Raw genomic sequence first — 19,831 nt, 5'->3', positions numbered from 1 at the left:
AGTAGCTGAAAACTAAGTAAAAGCAGAAAAACGGTCTCTCAAGTGAAGTTCTTCTCTCGCAGAAATCGATTTCGGATAATATCATCCCAGAAGTGTTGATTGGCAGGTAAAGTACACAAAAATACTTATATTAAACAATTTTATTTAAACTACGTAATTACAACTCTATAATACAAATTTTATTGATAAAACTTGAAAATGTACAATTTTCTTTGTGCGCCTGTTGTTCTGTTGTTGTTGTCATCATCAGATCATTAGATACGAAAGAGGGGGAGGAGGAGGATCTTTAAGGACGGGCAAAGACAGCAAAAGCTTTGTGAAATTAATGCGGAAACGATTTTGCTTTGATTTCGATTTAGACAAAAAAAAATGTTGATTGGTTGGTGTTTCTTATGATTATCACAGTATGGATATGATACACAGAAGTTTCGGGACGCTTCCATATGAACCATTTTGTTACCTCGCATTGAAGTCAACGGGAAACTGGTTGTTGGGGGTCGGGGAGGGGGGAGTTGTATTCTAGCAATGATTTCCGAACATGCGCGCATTTGTAACTAACACATAAAAACTACTTAGAGGGGCACTAACTAACCTTATTCAGTAATAATATTAAAAAAATTCAGCCGAAATGTAGCAAGTTTTCGAGTATTTTGTTAGTGGAGTTGGGCAGGGGGAGGGGGGCAGCAATAGATTTAGTTTCGTGGCAGTTTCGTTTCATAATTATTACTAGTTCTAGGGCATCCGCTTCATAATATTAACAAATCGAGTGGGCCACTCGTGGCGTGTTGGGGTAGGGTTGGGTGCAGCTTAGGCTGGTGCCTCCGTGGGGGAGTGGCATCCTTCGACATTCTCGGGCCAATCGCAGACATTCTCGTTGGGATTGAACACCAAGTTGGCAGGACATGGCATATGGTGCTTGCGCTCGCCCTCGCACATGTAGTAGTGGGTGCAGTCAGCCCAGTCCTTGTGATAGCTGATGTGGCCCTCCTCCTCGGCGCAGGTGACGTCATGAGCTGTGGCAGAGAAAGCGAATGGCTCAGCATTAAACAAAGTTCAATAAGGGCAAATCAGGAAGGGCGGGAAACCTACGATCTTTCGTTGTGTATGCGCCGCGTGGGCCATGGGACTCATAGGGTCCATCGTACTCCAGCGCAACCTTGTAGTCCTTCAGTTCATCGTTGAGGGCGTTCAACAGTGGATACTTGCCACTGCCGCAGCGGCCGGAGAAGTCGTCCATGTCAATGGACCACACCATAATGCCACCAAAGCCCTGCTCCTTCAGCCATTCGGTCTGCAAGCAAAATCCAAGTTAACAAAAGTATTCCGACAACACCCCCTTCGGCCGTCCAACTCACCTTCGTCTTCAGCGAGCGCTCGTCGTCAAAGCCAACCCACTGGTTGCCCCTGTAGGCGAAGGGCACCTGCTGCTCCGAGTCCCAGACCAGCGTTGTGTTGTCCGCCGCCAGGAAGGAGCACACCTCGTAGTAGCTGAGGAAGCCGGCCTCGTTGGTGAACTTGCCCGCCTTGCCGCCGCCCGACGATGGCGAGCCGATGTCGAACTGAGTGTCGTTGACCAGCTCGAAGCTGCGTCCGTAGGTGGGCATGCCGATCAGCAGCTTCTCCTTGGGGGCGCCCTGTTTCACCCACTCGCGGGCGCTGTAGTCGACGGTGAGCTTCTTCTGGTAGCCGGTGGCCGACTCCAGGGCAAACAGCGGCGAGTTGTGCCCCACCGTGCGCTCCCACTGGCCGTGGAAGTCGTACGTCATCACATTGATAAAGTCCAGATACTTGGAGATCTCCGGCACATCGTAGCCAGCGGCGATGGCCTCAAACGAAGCCGGCACAGCAGCCGTCAAAAGCAGACGCGGCAGCCCAGAGGACTTTGCCTCCCCCTCGAACGCGACGCGCAGCTCCTTCAGCAGGCTCAAGTAGGCCACACGATCCTCGGCACCGCGCGGGTACTCCCAGTCCACGTCCAGGCCGTTGAACTTGTAGTCTCGCAGAAAATCGATGGCCTCGTAGACGAACTGGTTCATGCGGAACACGTTGGAGGTGAGCTCCTTGAAGGGCGTCGAGCCGAAGGCCCAGCCCCCGATGGCCAACAAAATCTGCAGATCAGGATTGGCGTCCCGCAGGGCAATCACACTCTCGTAGTTCTCCGGATCGTCATCGGTTGCCTCCGTCAGCTTGTAGTCCTGCAGCGTGGCGAACGCGTAGACGATGTGCGTGCAGAGCTTGGGATCAATGTTCTCCGGCTGGAACTTTCCGGCACCAGGTCGCTTGGCGGACCAGCTGGTCAGATAGCAGAACACCTGCGCGGGACGTGCTGCAAAACGGAATGTGAAGTATTAGCAAATGGATCAACCTGATCAATCACATTGTGTGGGACTCACTGTTCTGTTCGATGGCATTGGCGCCGGACTTGATGCGCTGCTTCTTGGAACCCTGGGGCTTGCGCACCTTCTTCAGCACTTCGTCCACTGAGATTTTGATGGGTTCCGGTTTCTGTAAATATCGCATATCGCGCCGATTAGCTTAGCTGGATGGGATAAGTAGCGAAACTGGAGGCTGGGAACAAACCTCTTCGATGTCCTCGAATGTGGCGGCTATGGCTGTCCAGTTGACGTCCTTGGCCTCCTTGCCGCGTGATATGCCCAGCAGTTCCTCACGCATGGCGCCAATCAATGGGTACTTGACATTGCCGCCGCACACCTCGCCCTTGAAGTCATCCATGTCGATGGTCCACACCATGGCGCCGCCAAAGCCATTCGATTTGATCCACTGCATTTTGTTCCTAATGGCGCGCTCGTCATCGAAGCCCACCCACTGGTCGCCGTCGACCAGGTAGGGCACCTTCATCTCCTCGTCCCAGACGTAGACGGCACCGTTCAGCAGCATCTCACAGATCTCGTAGTAGGCCAGGAAGCCGCTCTCCTTCGTGTAGACTCCCTCCCGACCGCCGGCAGAGGCGGGGGCATTGGGGCCGTGTTTGTCGGTGTTCGCCAGCGTAAATGAACGCCCGTAGGTGGGCATGCCGATCACCAGCTTCTCCTTGGGGGCGCCCAGCTTGACCCACAGACTGGCAGCATTATCCACGGACAGCTGCTTGCGCCACTCGGAGTCCGTCGAGGGCGCATACAGCGGTGCATTGTGGCCCGTCTCCTTCTCCCACTTGCCGTGGAAGTCGTAGGCCATCAGGTTGATGAAATCCAGATAGCTGGCGATGGCCGGCACATCGTAGCCGCCACGCACATTGTCCGGTCCCACGGGCACGGCAGCGGAGAGCAGGAGACGCGGTTTCTTTAGCTCCTGGGCCTCGGCCTCGAAGGCCTCGCGCAACTCCTTCAGCAGCAGCACAAAGTTCTTCTTGTCGTCCGAGCCCTTGGGGTACTCCCAATCCATGTCCAGGCCGTCGAAGCCACGCTTCCGCAGGAAGGGAATGGCCGAATAGACAAAGGTCTGGCGCGTGTACCGTGTGGCAGACATGTCCTTGAACTTCTGGGTACCAAACGACCATCCGCCCAAAGCAAGCAGGATCTGGCAGGGCAGCGAAGAGAGGGCAGGGCATACATATATCGTATAAGTTCAATCTGTTTGGGGGAGCTGTGTGCTCGACTTACCTTCAGCTTGGGATTGGCCTTGCGCAGGCTCATCATGCGGTCGTACAGTCCAGGGACATTGTCCTTGGTCTCATCGTTGGACTCGTAGGAGCTCAGCTTGCCCTTCTTCAGCCAGCCGAAGGCGAATATGATGTGGGTGCAGAGATCGGCCGGTATATCCTCCGGCACAAATTTGCCAATCTTCACGCGATACTGCGACCAATTGGTGTAGTAGCAGACAATCTTTGGCGTGTTATCTTCCACCTTGGTCTTCTTGCCCTTCAGCGAGGATCCACTGGCCACCAAGGCCGATCCGCCGACTGCTGCTGCTGCAGCTCCTCCGCCCAGCTTCGACTTAGCGCGCAGACGGGTGCGGCGTACACTTGTGGTGGTGGAGGCGGTTATCTGATCGATGCGCTTCTCCGCCACGGGAGACTCGGTCGATTTCTTGGACTCGATCAAATTGCTACGCGACGAGCTGGCCGCTGTTGTGGGGCGTCGCAAGCGTCTCCGGGTTTTGGCTGAAGTAAAATCAAGATCAGATTATCAATTAAATGTTGCCCACCAAATAGGAGAGACTAATTACAGAATAGCGTTGATAGCTGTGATTGTGTGAGTCCTAAAATTGAAAATTATGCACCCCCACATCCATCGTACAATGGGATCATAACTTGAGTTCGACGCCTGCACAGGTGCCAGCTGTCTGTCATTTGAGCTACGAGCTGCTCCTCAAGTCATCCATCAATGGTAATGATGGGGGGCCTGGCGCAATCTTGATCGCAATCACTATCGTAATGGCCATTCCAGTGGATTTTCAACCACTTGGGATCGTCGGATTGTCCGATCGTTGATAGTTGTGTCGATAGTTTCGAATTAACGTGGATAAGATTGAGCCAAGCCAAAAGTCGTGACGCAGAGATTTACTCAATTCTGTCTATCGCAATAATAAAGATATCGAAGACAGATTTGCCGCACATACTCGTACTGTGAGTACATATGCATGGCATGGCATGGCATGGCATGGCATGGCATGGCATGGCATGGCTCTTGCCCACACCGGTTTTGGGCATTATCTCGCTGCTCAATTTCGCTAAATGAAGTCGAATTGTTGCAGCAGAAATAACAATGCGAAATTATTGCTAAACCTGTTTAAATACTCGTATTTCATTAAATGGCCTGTGTCTTTTCCATTTTGCAGTCCACACCTCACTTGGGCACTGCGCGCAAGTCCACACACACACACACACACAGCCTCAGCCTCGTGCACCACAGTCCCCATGAATGGGAAGGAATGACTATTAATAGCAATCTCTGCTCGCTATGTAGCTACACTCGATGTTTGGTCGAACGAAGCTCATCTGGGGATATAGCTCAGTGGTAGAGCATTCGACTGCAGATCGAGAGGTCCCCGGTTCAAACCCGGGTGTCCCCTTGAGTAACCTTTTTTCTCTTTTTTCTTTTAGTTTTTTCAACAATGCATTAAGTCGATCAATTGCTATCTTCTTTTTGCCACTGATAGCATGCAACTGGATGCTTATTTTTCTAAAAATAGAAACTATCTGTAGTTAGCTGATTGGGGCTCATTTGGAACGGTGCAACACGCATGGGGATATAGCTCAGTGGTAGAGCATTCGACTGCAGATCGAGAGGTCCCCGGTTCAAACCCGGGTGTCCCCTAAGTAAATTTTTTTTTTTAAATAATTAAATCTGTCGCTATTCTTTGATAAATATTACGAATTTTTCTTTTTTTGTTGCTAATGAAAATGGGAGTTCATAAATAATATATATTGGCACTTAATAATTGCAAGTGGGGTGTAGTTAACTTTTTTAAAGATAAAAATCTTTGTCCAGTCCAGGGTTAAAAGCTAATAAGCGACTGCCAGCTCTGAAGTACTAGTAGAAAGTTAGACACACTTTAGAACATGGGGATATAGCTCAGTGGTAGAGCATTCGACTGCAGATCGAGAGGTCCCCGGTTCAAACCCGGGTGTCCCCTAATTTTTTTGTTTATATTTTCTTTTTTATAACAGTTTTAATTGATTTTTAATCAAAAAAATATTTTCCTGTACGTTTTAAAGGAATAAGATGAAGCCCTCCCATGAAAATGAAAAGGAATATTCTAAAAACATATTTCACACCTGTTTAAAGTTCAATCACGATTTATTCCAAATAGGTTGTCATTAATATGTATTAATTACCTAATTATTTATATTTGGGTTGAGCATGCAACTGTAAATGCCAAGACTCAGGTGCATGATCTTTAAGTAATGCAATAACTGAATGTGAAATAGGGCTTTGATTTCATTATATCTGAGGTATAGAGAAGACTTCCAAACCTTTGATATGAATGAAGTATGCATGGGAATTAAGATCTTTCACTTTTCAGTCCTGCATTAAGCAATCAGCAGTCAAGCCCCTATCTTGGGGTTCCTATTGCTACTATTCAGTATTACTTATACGTAATATTCCGTCCTTTCTTTCGTTGCCTCGTTGATTGCTCTGATATGATCGCTCTAATTACTGCATACGTTTCGCACTGGGGAAACCTTTCCCTTTTCCCATTTTGGGGTGAGGTTAAGTAACTCAACAAATCGCTGCCAACATAAAAAACTCATTTGGTAGAGTGGCTGTCGGTGTGATAAGTAGAGTATCAGATAGATGCAATCTCAGTACAATACAAAACAACAGAAAGAGCAACAATTGTTTATCAACTTCCGTCTGCCAGACACAAAATGAAAAACGTATTGACAGAAAAGAACTTCAGAGTCGAGATTCCGACCATTGGATACCTCGCTAATCAGTTATATTCGGGGATTGATATTGTGCTGAGTGTAAGACTCACTAAACTAAGGATATATTATATATATTTCGATTTTCTGCGACAGAGTTCAAAGCAAATATAATCTGCAAAACAGAGGGAGAGAGGATTTCAGACAGGAACACTGAGAAAACCGAAAGAAAAGGCTAGATCGATAGGCCTATGCTGATGATCAAGACTATATATATATATAGTTTGTATGCTACATCTAGCTGTTACATACAGCTGCCCTACACAATATACCCTCGTTCTCGTGCGAGCATCGGGTAGAAATAGAGAGACTGGCGACTGCAGATAAATACGCGTAGTATGACGCCCACATAAGGAGAACGAGTTGTGGTGTGGCTCCATGTCTCTGACTCTTGTTCTGTTGGCTTTTGTTCTGTGAATTCTCCCATTTTTTATAACTGGGGATATAGCTCAGTGGTAGAGCATTCGACTGCAGATCGAGAGGTCCCCGGTTCAAACCCGGGTGTCCCCTTGAGTAACCTTTTTGTTGCTGCTGCTGTTCCCACTGCTTAATTTGTTATAAAATACTTACTCTGTGCACTGTCAGTGGATGGTGATAGCAAGACAATCAGCAGGCATATCACAAAGGCGACTTGCAGCAGCCGCGGCGGAAACTGTAAAGTAGAAAGAAGAAAAACACAGGCAATTATTAATCACAGTTTTTTGATGCTTTTGATGTACGGATAATAAATAATCTTGGACACGCAGCGATTCGTGTGTGGGGTGCACGTCGATTTTCAACAAATTACGTGTCACCTGCTGGCGGCAGTCCCCGACAGTCCCCCAAATTGGGGCGATGTGAAGGTCAGCAGGGGCATATTTGTCGATTGCACTTCACACTCGCTTTCGCCGGCTTAGCGAGTGAGACAGAGGTCAGTCGGATGGCCACTTGTCCCGCTGTACCGCCCTTTGGGCACTCACATCCCACATGAGCGGAGCCCCCGAGCCGACCACGTCGCGACATTGACCCAGTTCCCAAGTGGAGTAGAGACGGGCCGCGACCCGACCCAGCCAGGCCTAAACAATGCTGCTCCGTCGATTGCTTGGACAACTAATTATGTACAAATAACTACAAACAATTCGCTGCTCATAATTATTCAAGTTTACTGTCTCAGTTCGGATGGACCCGAGACCGAGACCGAAACCGAGCCCGAGCTCACTCATTGTTTGAGCTCAGCTCAGATGTGCCAATTAGTGGCTGACATCTTGGGTTGAAGCTCCACTCTCCACCCCTTTGAAGAGCCACGACATTGAGTCTTTGGGCCTTTGTCTTGTCCGTTCGTATATTGCCTGCTTAGGCATTCAGCGGGCATCTCCATTAAGAACACCTTACACAACGCCGCAGTTATGCAAATGCTCGCGGCGAGCGAGCGGCAAAACAGTTAGCGGTAATAAGCGACGACAGCACAGCGGAGAAATGGCCCAAATTGGCACAAGCGTGAGTCGCTTGCTAACGGACAATAGATACAGTTAGAAGCCACCGGCAATCTATCCGCAAACACACACACACACTTCTCCCATCGGCCAGCACGAGGGCTCAAGGTCGTGTCTCCAACAAAGGCTTGTCTAATTTATGGCTCTATCTAAGTCCCAATCTTGGTCTCAGTCCCCGCCATGAGCCCAATCCCCCGAGCACCCAGGCCAGCCCATAAATCTCCGTGTTCGTCGTCCGCTCGTTCTCGGCGGATCGCTGCTTCCTCAGATCTCTTGATCAAGATGTGAATACGACAAATCCCAGTGGCATTGGCGCTGTGGCTGAGGCTGGGGCTGAGGCTGGGGCTGGTGCTGAGGCTGATCAAAAGTGAAACTGGTTCGCGCATATTTGGGGCTATTTGTTTAAATGTTTTAGCAGCCAAAAAAATTGATGAATAAATTATAATAAACTTAATGCGCCGCCAGCACACAAAGTTCCTTATCGCGTGTGGCCACTGCGCGACCCGACGACCAGTTAGTCTGTTGGCCACTGCGCCCAGTCCAGCCCAGCCCAGCCATCAGGCCCATCCACAACATCCAATGGACTGGACCAACTGGTTTTGGTTTTGGTTTTGGCCTGACTCTCGCTTTGGCTCGGCGGAGTACGCAGTACGTTGATGGCGTTGGCCGGGGCGCGGAAATAAACGAAATGACCATAAAGTGAAAACAAGCTCCCAAATGCCTTTCATTTTCCTTGTGCGAAAGCGAAAAGTCCCAGAACCGAAAGTCAGCAATCAGCGAACCCATAACCGTTGACTGAATGGCTGTCTGTGTCCGTCTCTCCGTCTTTCTGTCTTCTCTGTCTTCTCTGGATGGCTGTCGATGTTCAATTTTGGCAAATCATCTTTCAGTTGCATTCTCCAGGTGTGTGCTGTGCTGTGCTGTGCTGAGGTGAGGTGAGGTGCCTTGCGCAAAGTCTGTACGAGTATGTTTTGTTCGATTCCATTCCGGGCAGTTGTCCAAGTCGCATTGCACAGCTTTTCTACAAAATGCGAGAGGGTGAGGGTGAGGAGAGGGTGCACAAGTGCAAGTAACTGTGTGCCCCTGTGTGTGAGTATCATTAGCCAGGGTCCGCGTTGTCTAACGGCTCGCTGGAGCACAGCCAAGTGGCTGTTGATTGTAGCTTGCGGCTTGGAGCTTGAAGCGGAGCTATGTAGCTTTTCTTTCTTGGTGGGACGGACGGACAGGCAGCCGCCTGCTCTGGCTCAAATTTGCGGCCGAGTCTTTGGTTACAGTCTCCGTTTTGGCGCGTGTCTGTGTGTGTGTTTGTGTTTCGCTGAAAGCCGCACCAAAGTCTGTGGTTACGACAGCCACCAAATAAAAGTCGATAAATAATAGAAAGAGTCGGCAGTTGGGTGTTGGGTGCCGGGCGGGTTGGAGGAGGAGGTGCAGCGACAAGTAGAGGGACGACAAACGAACGAACTACTCGTATGTACATACTATGTACATTCCAGCAGCATGATTCGATTTATTCAATTGTCTTGCGCAAAAACCAAAACAGAAATGGAAATGGCAAAACGAAAAGAAAAACCAGAGAAAAGTGCAGTTTCTGTGTGAGAGTTACGACCAAAAAGACACTCTGCTTTATGGGTATGGGTAAACAAGAGGAGCACAGTGGAGAGCTGGCGTATCCAGTATCCAGATGCTTATTTCAGGGAATTTCAGCCAACACAATCATTGAATTAGAATTAAAATTAAATTAAATCAAGGCAGTACTTTGAATGTCTTTCGAGCTATGGTCGCGTATACCCCCCCCCCCCCCTCTTAGCACCACAAACAGAGGATGCCACAAAATACCATCTGTCTGTCTGTCTGTCTGTGTCAGTCTGGGCGATTGCTGATTTCACTTGCATGGAAAGCATTGAATTGATTGGCGCCAAAGAAAGCGCAGAAATTGCAATTCATTTGCGTACATTTGTGGCTGCCATTTGCATTTACCGGGCAGCACTCCGCTCTCCGCTCTCCGCTCTTCGTCTTCGTGCGACAAATTGCGCAAAGTGTGGCACACACGAGTATCAACTGCTTGCAAGCGCAGTTCAAAGTGGAGTTCGTCGCCTAAGTCTTTTGTTTGGCCTTTCTAAGCCATTATTATTTGCAAATTTATTAAAATGCTGCTGCCATTGCCTTTTCCCCTCACCCAACTCCCCACGTTTGACACTTTAACGGCTGTCGACTCGATGTTGTTTTGACTGTTTATTGTCGCTTTGCTGCGTTGCTGCGTTGCTGCTTTGAGCTTTAATTAAAATTTTGAATGACTACGACTTGACCGAAATTAAGCTCAAGGTGAGGCATCACAGCCCCACAGCGCCATAAAGCAGACAGTCAAGTCAACAAAATTAAAGAGAAAATAAAAGGAAAATGGCAGCACAGTGCCGGCAAACAAGCGTCATGGGTGCACACTCGCAAGTTGCATATATGTATGTATATGTAAACCTGATGACTTAACGGATTCCATACAGCCATAAGTCATAACTGTTTCGGCAATAATTTGGCTTTGATTTTGGTGGCAAACTGTTTATTTATTAACGCTGCTTTGCGCTGCAAGCCAGTTAGTTGCATACGTCACAATCAGGCCGAGTCGTAGTCGCATTCGCGAGCACCTGTCCTGACCAGACGACCTTGCGCAATCCGGCCACGGGCTCGCTCCATGAACGAGTTCAGAGAGGGACAGATAGACAGAGAGGGGGAGAAGGTGAGACAGAGTGAAAGAGACATGACTCAGTTGTGTACTTAAACCGAAAACTGGTCCACTGCTGCTCAATCAGAATAATGCTTTAATGCTCCGCACAGCTTAGCCAATTAGTTGGGCGAAAAAAAAAATGCGACTTCAATTACGGGTGGGCCGCTCTGGCAATTACTTCCTGCTGCAGCCTAGCCCTGAACCGGCTGGACGAGTCGCTGTTCTGGCAAACCAGTCCATTGGGGCTGTGGCTGCAAGCCAATTCTAGGCTCCATCCTCATATTTTTGATGGATACGCCAGCCACGGGCTCGGCTTGCCGTGAGTTATGGAACGAACTGCACTTTTGGCTTGACTTTTTAATGCCCCAAACGTGAGCCACATAAAATGCCAGCCAGCCAGCCAGCCAGCTGCTGTTGCCTCGTTTGCTGCTGCTGAGTCAGCATACTCGTAAATATCAGACAACAGTCGCAACATCAGCACAGATTGAACAAGAACCCATAATGGCCATTATTCAGCCAGATCTCAACAGTTGAGTGCGCACCACTTCCGTTCCAGTGCTAATGGAGTCGGACCACCAAGCATTTCCTACGATCCAAGAACTTGTTCATAATGTCAATAAAATTTATGTCCGTTTGTTTGTCTGTTTGCTGGCTGTTTGTTGGTTGTTTGTTGTTTGTTGGTTGTTGTCTGGCCTCGCCAAGAATTTGCACATTTGTCAGTGTCGCATTGGAGTTTTCGTCGCTTTTTGCTGCTCGCTCGCTCTACCGAAACAAAAGACGCCAAGCGACGCGACCGACACACATGCAAGTAGTGCGAGTGGCAAAGGCCGCAAATGGAAGCCAGCGGCCTGGAAAATGCTATGGCTGTGGCTCTGCCTCTGTCTCTGTCTCGGGCTTGGCTTGGCTTGGCTTGGCTGTCCCTGTCAAATGTTGCTTAAAATTCATATTTTCACTTGCACTTTCTTGTCGAGAGGCGTGTCGTGCACCCAAGACTCGGGCTCTGCAATAAGGAACTGACTGTGCGGACATTATGTCATCGTCGTCATCATCATCATCATCATCATCAGTTCAGCAAGTGCAACAGCAGCAGTGGCAGCAGGCAGCAACATCCTTATGTAACCCCCATATGCGCTTTTATTTATAAACAAAGCGTCTAAAAAGACGTCAGCCCCCAGCAACACAATAAATCATAGGGAAGCGCATCCAGCAAAAATAATCACAGTCCCATGAAATGGTGAAATTTGTTGTATTATTATTATGGTAGAAAGCAGGTGGCATTGTGCTCAACTTTAACCTTTCGGCCGATACGAATTAAGCGCACCAGAAACTCGTTTGTCCAACGCGTACAAATATTCAAATTAAAATTAAAATTAAAAGATGCGATTGCCACTCGAGGCTGTCCAATGCCCAATGGCCAATGGCCAGTACAGTCCAGTCTAGTCTATGGCTGTTTAGAGCCTCGATCGATGTTTATGGCCCAGACAATAAAACGGTATTAAGTCGAGCCACTTTATGGCTGGTCAGTTGAATTTATTGCCAAATACTCTGTCGCTGACAATTGTGGAAGGGCTGCCAACAAAAGTGATATAAAAACTAAGTTTTTCACTTAATTAGCTTCAATTATAATACGAGAAGCCGAGATGTTGTGCAATCTGCTGCTGCTGTTGTTGTTGCTGCTGCTGCTATCGATCAGATACATACATAAATATATCTATTGGCAGACTGCTGAAGCCATAGCCATAGAGCCATAGCCACAGCCACAGCCACAGCCCCGTGTCTAGCTGGCTGGCTGAACGCTAAGTTTCGCTGATAATGATTTGACATTTTGGCTGCGACGGCGAGCTGCTCGATTATGCCGCTGTCAGTGTCCGATGTCGAATGTGTGGATACGAGTATACGGCAGATATATTTAGATACAGATACTCAGCGCCTTTACATAATGAAAAGCTCTGAACGAGTTTGCCGCTCGGCTTTGCCTGGGAGTTTGCTTTTATTTTGGTTTTGTCACCTTCGCCGCCTGACAAATGATTGATATGCCCCGGCCCGAGTGCCTCGAGTGGATAGCTACGACTATATGGCCGGGCACTTCACATCAAGTCCATGTATGTGGCATGCGGCGGCTGCTACTGGGGAGGGTGTGAGTTAATTATGATGGATCTCATATCTCACTTTGGCAATTTGCCTGCTAGATTGCTTTGTGTCACTGTCACTTCCTGCAAGAAAGACCAGACCCTAAGCCCAAACATGTGCGGATGTGTTCCAGGTTCGTTGTCTCAGTCTCAGCCTCAGTCGCAGTCTTTTGAATGCTCCGCAGTGGCAGGCCTTGCATTCGCCACTCACTCTTCGAGCTACCGCTGACTGACTGACTGTCGCTGTCGCAGCGAGTTCAATAACCAGTTGATGCTTTTTGGTTTCAGCCAAATCATCTGCATAAATGTGAGCGAAGCTCTACAGCGTCGACTTGTGCCTTCTGGCCCTGATTATGAGCAGAGCACTATGCAGGCAGATCCAGGCCATCCAATCCACGACCCACACACACACACCTAAGCATTAGCATCAGCATCAGTCACTACCGTTGCAGCTGCATGCTGCATTCTGCCTGTCAGGGCTAGGCCCCAAAGTGACTGCCAACCGATCAGAATCGAGCAGCCTCCCCCCTCGCGAACGAACGAACGAACATTCTAGACAAACTGTTACGAGTATTGGGGCACGGCATGCCAAAACCCGAGTTCGACTCGAGTCGAGTCGAGGCTGAGCTCTGGTGAGTGCTGCTGCCATTTTGTGCAGAATAACATAAAATTTAATTTTATTTATTTGATGGGAAATAACATAAATACTTAATGGCCCGAACAAACGTGTCTTGGCTGACAGAAAACTTCTGGTTAAACGGCTTCCATCTGCGTTCACTGCGATAGCTATTAAATGTCTAGAAACTATTTAAGATTGGATGCAAAAATCCATCTGGAAGTATTTCGATTTCTGCCTTAAGATCTGGCTACAAAATATTTAAGTTACCCAGATAATTTTAATATTCTTTTTGGGAGTTCTGCTCCTTCTTGGAACTGGCAGCCGTTGTATACGTTATCTGGCAATCATATTACGCATACGACCGGGTGGGTGGGCTGCATTATCGACTTCCGACAAAATAAACAAAATAATACTCGTACAAAAGGCGACAGAGAAGTAGAAAATGAAAAACTCGCGCTGCTTGCCGTCCGTAAGGGAGAAAGTCTACCTCTGCCTCTGCCGCGCTGCCTCTGCGTGCAATTATAATGTTAAACCCCGCCGAAAGGGGGGGTTTTCGAACGTACATACTCGTAAGCTTTGTCGTGCCACTCGGTCTGTTTGTTTTCCAAACAAAATTCTCCATGCCGAGTGTCTGTCTCCAGTCGATTGTCGTGGCGGAGCCCCAGCAGAGACAGCGCACTTCCAAACGAAAGTGAGAGTTTTGTCTGTGACGCTATTCCATCCGTCGCGAGGGCTGTCAATGCCATGCCCGCCGCGTCTCAGGAGGCACGAAGGCGTGCCCGGCCGGAAAACAGCATTGCCAACTAATGAAAACAGCTGCAAAAAGTGCACAAAGGCTAGCCCCCGCCTGGTAATTAACATTTCTCATTGTTTTCCCCTCTTTCAAAAAAATAGTTAAATTTCGACCTGCTCCACATTGTATATACCAGTTTACACCTATGTATATATACACATGTATATATGCATATGTACTATGTATAATGGGGCATGGCAAATCTGTGTGTAGTAAGTACCATTGTACCACAAAACTGTGTAGCAAGAGAAAGAGCCAAACATTAAATGTTTAATTTATAAACTACGCAAAGTTCGCATTCGATTTGGAAGTGGATTTTGATTGCCTTTGCTGCTGCTGCTGCTGCTGCCGCTGTGCGCTGTTTTTGCTGCTTTTCCACTAGTTTCGAGACTGTTTCGACTTCGATTTCGATTTCGCCTGCGAGTCTGCGAGTCGAACCTAATTTTTTTTTGCGGGTTTTTCATTTTTGAGACCAGTTTAGTTGTTGTTTTTGCTGTTGTTTTTTTTTTAGTGGCCGCTTTGCCAACGATTTGCCAATCGTCGACAACATCGACCAGCCAGCCAGCCAGCCAGCCAGCCATAGGTCTGTCTTTTCTTTTTGTTGTTTTCCTTTTGGCCAATATTAATTGTTGGTAAAACAAAAGCGAAAACTTGTTTGTTATTGTTGCTATCGCTATCGCTATTGCTATTGTTGTTTGCCTGCAACTTTTACTTGCTGCTGCCCCGGCCCCGGCCCCGGTGGTGGCAGTTGGCGGCTGCTGCCAAATTGAGGCGTGTCCAGACTGCCTGCCTGCCTCCCGCCTGCTGCGGCCATTATGGAAATCTTTCTCTCCATCTCTCTCTCTCTCTCTCAGGCAAGGAAGTAAGAGCCGGAGACGAAGACGAAGACGGACACGGATTGGATTTATCGAGCGTTTTTCCAGTCAGTTTTGAATCGCTTTGAAAGCGAAACCGAAGCGAAGCGAAGCTCCCCTGCCTTACCCCTCATGCCAGCCTGAAGCCCCTTGCCTACCCTTCCATTGTCTTTGACAAGTTTGCCTTCAACTTCGATCGGTCAGCGGGTAGAACTCGTTGTTGTCTCTGTTGGTGTTTCTGTTTCTCACACTTCAGGCCATTATTCTGTCGCTGTCTCTGTCTATGTGTCTATATCTGCCTCTGTCCTCTGTCCTCTGTCCCCTGTCCCCTGTCCCTTGTTTCTGCCTCTGCCACTTTTATGTCTCTGTCTTAGTTCCAGTCTTTTGCCTGAATTGTTGCTGCTGTTGTTGTTGTTGTTGCCTGTTTAACATTCATTTTTCCGTTGCGTCAACGGACTTTCAATATTCTTTGGCATGCTTTGTGTTCTGCTTGGAATATGATAATTTTCTATAGTTCGCTCCATGGGTTCGTATCGGTTCGGTTCAGTTCGGTTAGGTTCGGTTAGGTTCGGCTCGGTTCTCGTTCTCCGATGCCTGACACACTTTTGCACTCACCATTTCGACTGGTCTCCGGCACTCAGAGCGCGCTTATACCCACAAGGTAACCAAGTAGCTCTCCTTCGACGGCAATTCGGCGACTCGAATCGAATTGGAAAAGATCCTTCGATAACTGATTAATTTTTTGGGGGTAGCACACGGTTGAGGGACACTGGACGGACAACCGGCTGTGGTCGGTCACTCTCGGTTTGGTTTGGTTTGGTTTGGCTTGAGACTTGGGCTCGGCTAGCCTTGCATTTGTCACTGGACACAGTCACTTTACTTTGTTTTGGATGGCGGCGAACCGCTTGGCGCTGCGTACTTGCACGGTGGACTGGAAAACTGAGACTGATTCGAGCGCTGCGGCCACAGCACGCTGTCAAGACAAGGCAACGGACGGGCAACAGCAACAGCAGCAGCAGCAGCAACGGCGAACGGCAACAGCAGCAACAGCAACAGCGACAGGTTTAGGCTACAGACCCGCCACGTACGAGTGGCCCCATATGCGAACGAGCAGCCACAACAGAGCAGCCACAACTCCAACAGCAACAACAGCAACAACAGCAACAACAGCAACAACAGCAACAAGCAACAACAACAGCAACATAAACTACAGTTTCAGTTTGCAGCTAGCTGGCGCTGTGAGCTGCATGGAAAATGAGCTTTGTGCTGCGCTCCCGTTGGGTCCACTCTTTTGTGGTGATGGAAAGAGCGGAGCGGAGCTCCAGAGCCAGAGCCAGAGCCTCTGTTAGCCATTAACAGACAGTTTAACAGACAGTCGACTGGGATGGGGGTCTGAGAGTTTGGGGGAGTTATAGGAAACGGGATAGCAGCCATCCATTTGTTATCAAATTCGATACGGATTTGGTAAGGCAGCAACACACGTTTCGATTAGCATATAAACAAAATACCACACAGCGACAGCAAAACGTCTTGGCCACAGATAACCCCCCCATACCCATAGCCATAACCATAGCCATCTTGGCCATAACATACCCTCAACGCTGCTGCGGTTGATGCAAATCCCAAATATGATTTACAAAATGCGAAGACGGAGCAGGGCAGTGCCGGAGCAGCGCATAACCATTAAGACGCTACGATAGAAAGCAGGCGTTTAGCATTTGCATTTGCATTTGCATAGGTACCTTTATTATTGTGTTTGTGTGGATATGAATAATGTAAAGGGTTTCCCAAGCTCCAATCAGACTCCACATCCCCCCAGACATAATCCCCCTACAAAAGCAGCAGCAGCAATCAGTGGGACATGCACAAATGGCGCTCAAAGGAAAAGAAAAGAAAAGTACGAACTGGATAGCTTCGGGAATTTGAAGCTGTATTGTATCGGTTGGGTTCTGCCAGTTCGGGAGAACTGCCACTTCTGCCTGTGGCCTGTGCCTGTGGCCAGTCCTGGCATCCCATAAATTTCACTGCCTTTCACTGTAAATCATTTGTTCGTCGCGACTTAATTGCGTGCATTTTAATGCCGCGCCGACTGCATTGCGTGCCATTTTCCATTTGATGGTGGCTTTGCTTTTGCTTTTGCGTTTGCGTTTCCTTTGCTTATTGCCATTCTGTGCCAGTTTTCACGAGAAAACTCTTTTCGCTCTGTTTGCCAAAGCGGTCAGGCGAGGCTTTAGGGGATCGCTTTGGATCAGATCGGATGGGAAGATCCAAATGAGAAGTGATCTTGGGACACACAGACATTCAGATGTTTGGGACATTGGCTATGCAGTTCAGGTGGGCGAGGGGGACACATCAACGTGTGTGATGAGTGCATTGGCTTGACTTGGCTTTCGAAACCGTTGTACAAAAGTTGTACAAAAGTTGTACCAATTGAATATCAAATCGGATGGCTTAACCTTCACTGCGGCAAGTTCGTGCCTTAAGTCTTTTGTTTGTATGCCTCTCCGACATCAGATTTACTCGCACACACAAACTGAAAGTGAAATTTCATTGTTGCTGTTTCTGTTGCTGCTCTGGTTGGTAATTCCGCTGGCCGCCTTTCCGATTTTGGTAATTGTTGAAAAAGAAAGGCACTCACAATCGCACAGCACAGCACCACACCGCACCGCACCGCACCACACCGCCACATCAGTGATAAGGAACGTGATTTAATTTTTAGCTACAAATTATGAAAATCATTCGCTGCTTTTCACTTTCCAACGGCCTTGCCCGGGCTGAGAGAGAGACGTGGGCCACAATTTCAGCTGCGGCAGAAAGAACAGACCACTCTGGGAATTGGCAGCAGGGCTCTGCACTGGTGTGGGCTCATCTCTCATCCCAAACAGAACTGCGCAGAGCAGCTTATGTTAATTTCCGTGGAAATGAGGGTCTTATTTTTCCCTTTCGGTTTCTTTCCTGCCATTGCTGCCAGACAAATGGAGCGACGATAGCAATCTGTTTTCGGTGCCACCAAATCGAACAGTCGACGAGCGCAAAAGCCTGCCCCCCTCCTATGATCATGATTGATGCGAGAACAAGGTTTGTCGCTTAATTCGTTTGTTGGTCGAGACCTCCGCTGGCCGGATGTGTTCTAATAAAGCCAAATTCAGCCCCAAGGTCCCGCACGGTAGCAAGGTTCGCTCCAAACTGCTTTTAATCGTAACAAAATATAATCACACCGATTCAAGGCCGCGCTGTCCAGGAAGAAGCTTATGGCTGCAGCTATGTGTAGCTGCTCTGCCAAGCCGTTCTCTGGCTCCGTTCAGTGGGGCACATAACGCGACTCTCATCTGATCTGGACGAGCAGCTGGAGCTGCATGTGCTGTGTGGAGTATCAGCTTCAATCTTTCCACGGGAGCGGGGTCTCAGTCTCTGCCAGAGCGGCCGTAAAATACTGCTGCTGCTGCTGCTGCTTGAGCCTTTGTCTCGCTGACTCTTTTTCGAGCTTACGCCGAGCCGATTCAATATCCCACGCAGCAATTTGGGACGTGATTTCATCTTTTCCTGGGCGACCGAGTACCCAGATAGGGACTCATTCAATTGGGTGGGGTATGGGGGTAGCGGAAGTGCCACCGGCACCGGCACCGGCAGCGGCAGCGGCAGCGGTGTTTGCGTAGGAAGGGGTTTCTGCAATCCATCCAGGGCTCGTTGCAAGTTTTGCCGCAGACTCCTGTAAAGATCAGGATGCGCTTCTTGCGTGAAGCGCTGCAGGCACGATGTCGAGCCAAACGAATTCTTGGGGCTGGGGTGGGGATTCGGGGCTGGTGGCGTGGGTGCCTGTCGCTTTCTATTGCGAGGCGGCGGCTTCGGCTGGACAGGAGGTGGATCTAAGGCCCCTTGTGGCGTGCCAGTTTGCCCCTCAAGCTGTGTGTCCATCAGTGAACACTCCGCAGTGCTTGAGGCTGTTCGGTTGAGGAGCCTTTTGTGGGAGATCTGAGTTACTTGAATCGCGTGCCGCTGACGAGTGCGGGGGCAATCGAAATACCCAAAGGCGAGGAACAGCGCGTAGTAGAAAGACCCGGTTATCAGGACGAGCACCAGCAGCGACATCAAAGGGCAGGGCGTCAGCTGGAACAGCAGCCAGCAGATGGAGTAGCAGTGGCTGAACTCCAGGCCACACATCTCCAACGAGGCCCGGCTGTAGTTGTCCCCACCCGGTAGCAGAGTCTCCCTCGAGCTGGCAGTCCAGTGCAGTGTGTAGAGCAGCACGATAGCCAGAAGAAAGCCAAGCTTCTGCCACGTCAGAATCATATTTTGTGTGAATGTTATTTCAATCAGTTCTCATATTTGATATTTGTGGCCAGGCAGAATATGTCTGTCGATCTGACACATTTAAATACTTCGTTTACAGTGATCCATCCGATCTGTGCATGAATACAATTTTAATTGACTAAAAAGATAGTTTCAGTTACAGCTGAATATTATCTGTACCCAGCTTGGCGCCTTTCTGTTTGAATTTATGCGGGTTTCCTATCGATAGTTCCATTGTATGTTTTGCAGCACTGGCTAGCCAAGCAAAAACAGCGACGTGTTTAACAAATTTATTGAAAAGCAATAAAATAAAATAAAAGGGAGTCCTTTAAACTTGACAATCTCCTGCTAAATTGATTCTCCTATGTGATAAATTTAAATGCTTAGTTCGAAGAGTCCTAGCTAGCTAGTAATATTAAACCGAATATCAAAATCGAGGAATATTGTGCTCGAGTAGTCAAATTTATGAAGTATCTTTTGGGCTTGGCGTTATTAAAAAAGTAGTGCATGCTTTCAGGCTGGTATATCTTTTGGCCTATCTTTTAAAAAATAGCGCGGGATTCTCCT

General features: G+C 48.5%; 1 protein-coding gene and 4 non-coding genes across 5 annotated transcripts; 4 read left to right on the top strand and 1 right to left on the bottom strand.

Annotated features, from left to right (window-relative positions):
• Positions 1–799: 799 nt before the first annotated feature.
• LOC111064750 (probable chitinase 10) lies at positions 800–15,923 on the bottom strand. Its single transcript, XM_022352507.2, has 8 exons — positions 15,590–15,923; positions 6,959–7,040; positions 3,621–4,120; positions 2,581–3,537; positions 2,394–2,505; positions 1,356–2,326; positions 1,090–1,291; positions 800–1,013 (listed from the first exon to the last, which is right to left on the bottom strand). The coding sequence occupies exons 1-8, from the start codon at positions 15,590–15,592 to the stop codon at positions 808–810; spliced, it is 3,033 nt and encodes a 1,010-aa protein (XP_022208199.1). The 5' UTR covers positions 15,593–15,923; the 3' UTR covers positions 800–807.
• On the top strand, positions 4,960–5,031 carry Trnac-gca. Its single transcript has one exon. It is a non-coding gene; the product is annotated as a tRNA-Cys (tRNA).
• On the top strand, positions 5,205–5,276 carry Trnac-gca. Its single transcript has one exon. It is a non-coding gene; the product is annotated as a tRNA-Cys (tRNA).
• Trnac-gca lies at positions 5,524–5,595 on the top strand. The gene has a single exon. It is a non-coding gene; the product is annotated as a tRNA-Cys (tRNA).
• On the top strand, positions 6,827–6,898 carry Trnac-gca. Its single transcript has one exon. It is a non-coding gene; the product is annotated as a tRNA-Cys (tRNA).
• Positions 15,924–19,831: the final 3,908 nt, after the last annotated feature.

Source organism: Drosophila obscura, unplaced genomic scaffold (genome assembly GCF_018151105.1).
Source record: "Drosophila obscura isolate BZ-5 IFL unplaced genomic scaffold, ASM1815110v1 contig_208, whole genome shotgun sequence".
NCBI classification, from domain to species: Eukaryota; Metazoa; Arthropoda; class Insecta; order Diptera; family Drosophilidae; genus Drosophila; species Drosophila obscura.
The sequence above is the reverse complement of the archived record's forward strand: the minus strand, read 5'-3'. Positions and strand labels throughout refer to the sequence as shown.

What these genes read in the sequence shown, in the direction of transcription:
- LOC111064750 (XM_022352507.2), bottom strand. An exon ending in CAATGCCATCGAACAGAACA is followed by an intron (nt 2,327 to 2,393) that starts GTGAGTCCCACA and finishes TCCGTTTTGCAG; the next exon opens with CACGTCCCGCGCAGGTGTTC. An exon ending in CGCATACACAACGAAAGATC is followed by an intron (nt 1,014 to 1,089) that starts GTAGGTTTCCCG and finishes TCTCTGCCACAG; the next exon opens with CTCATGACGTCACCTGCGCC.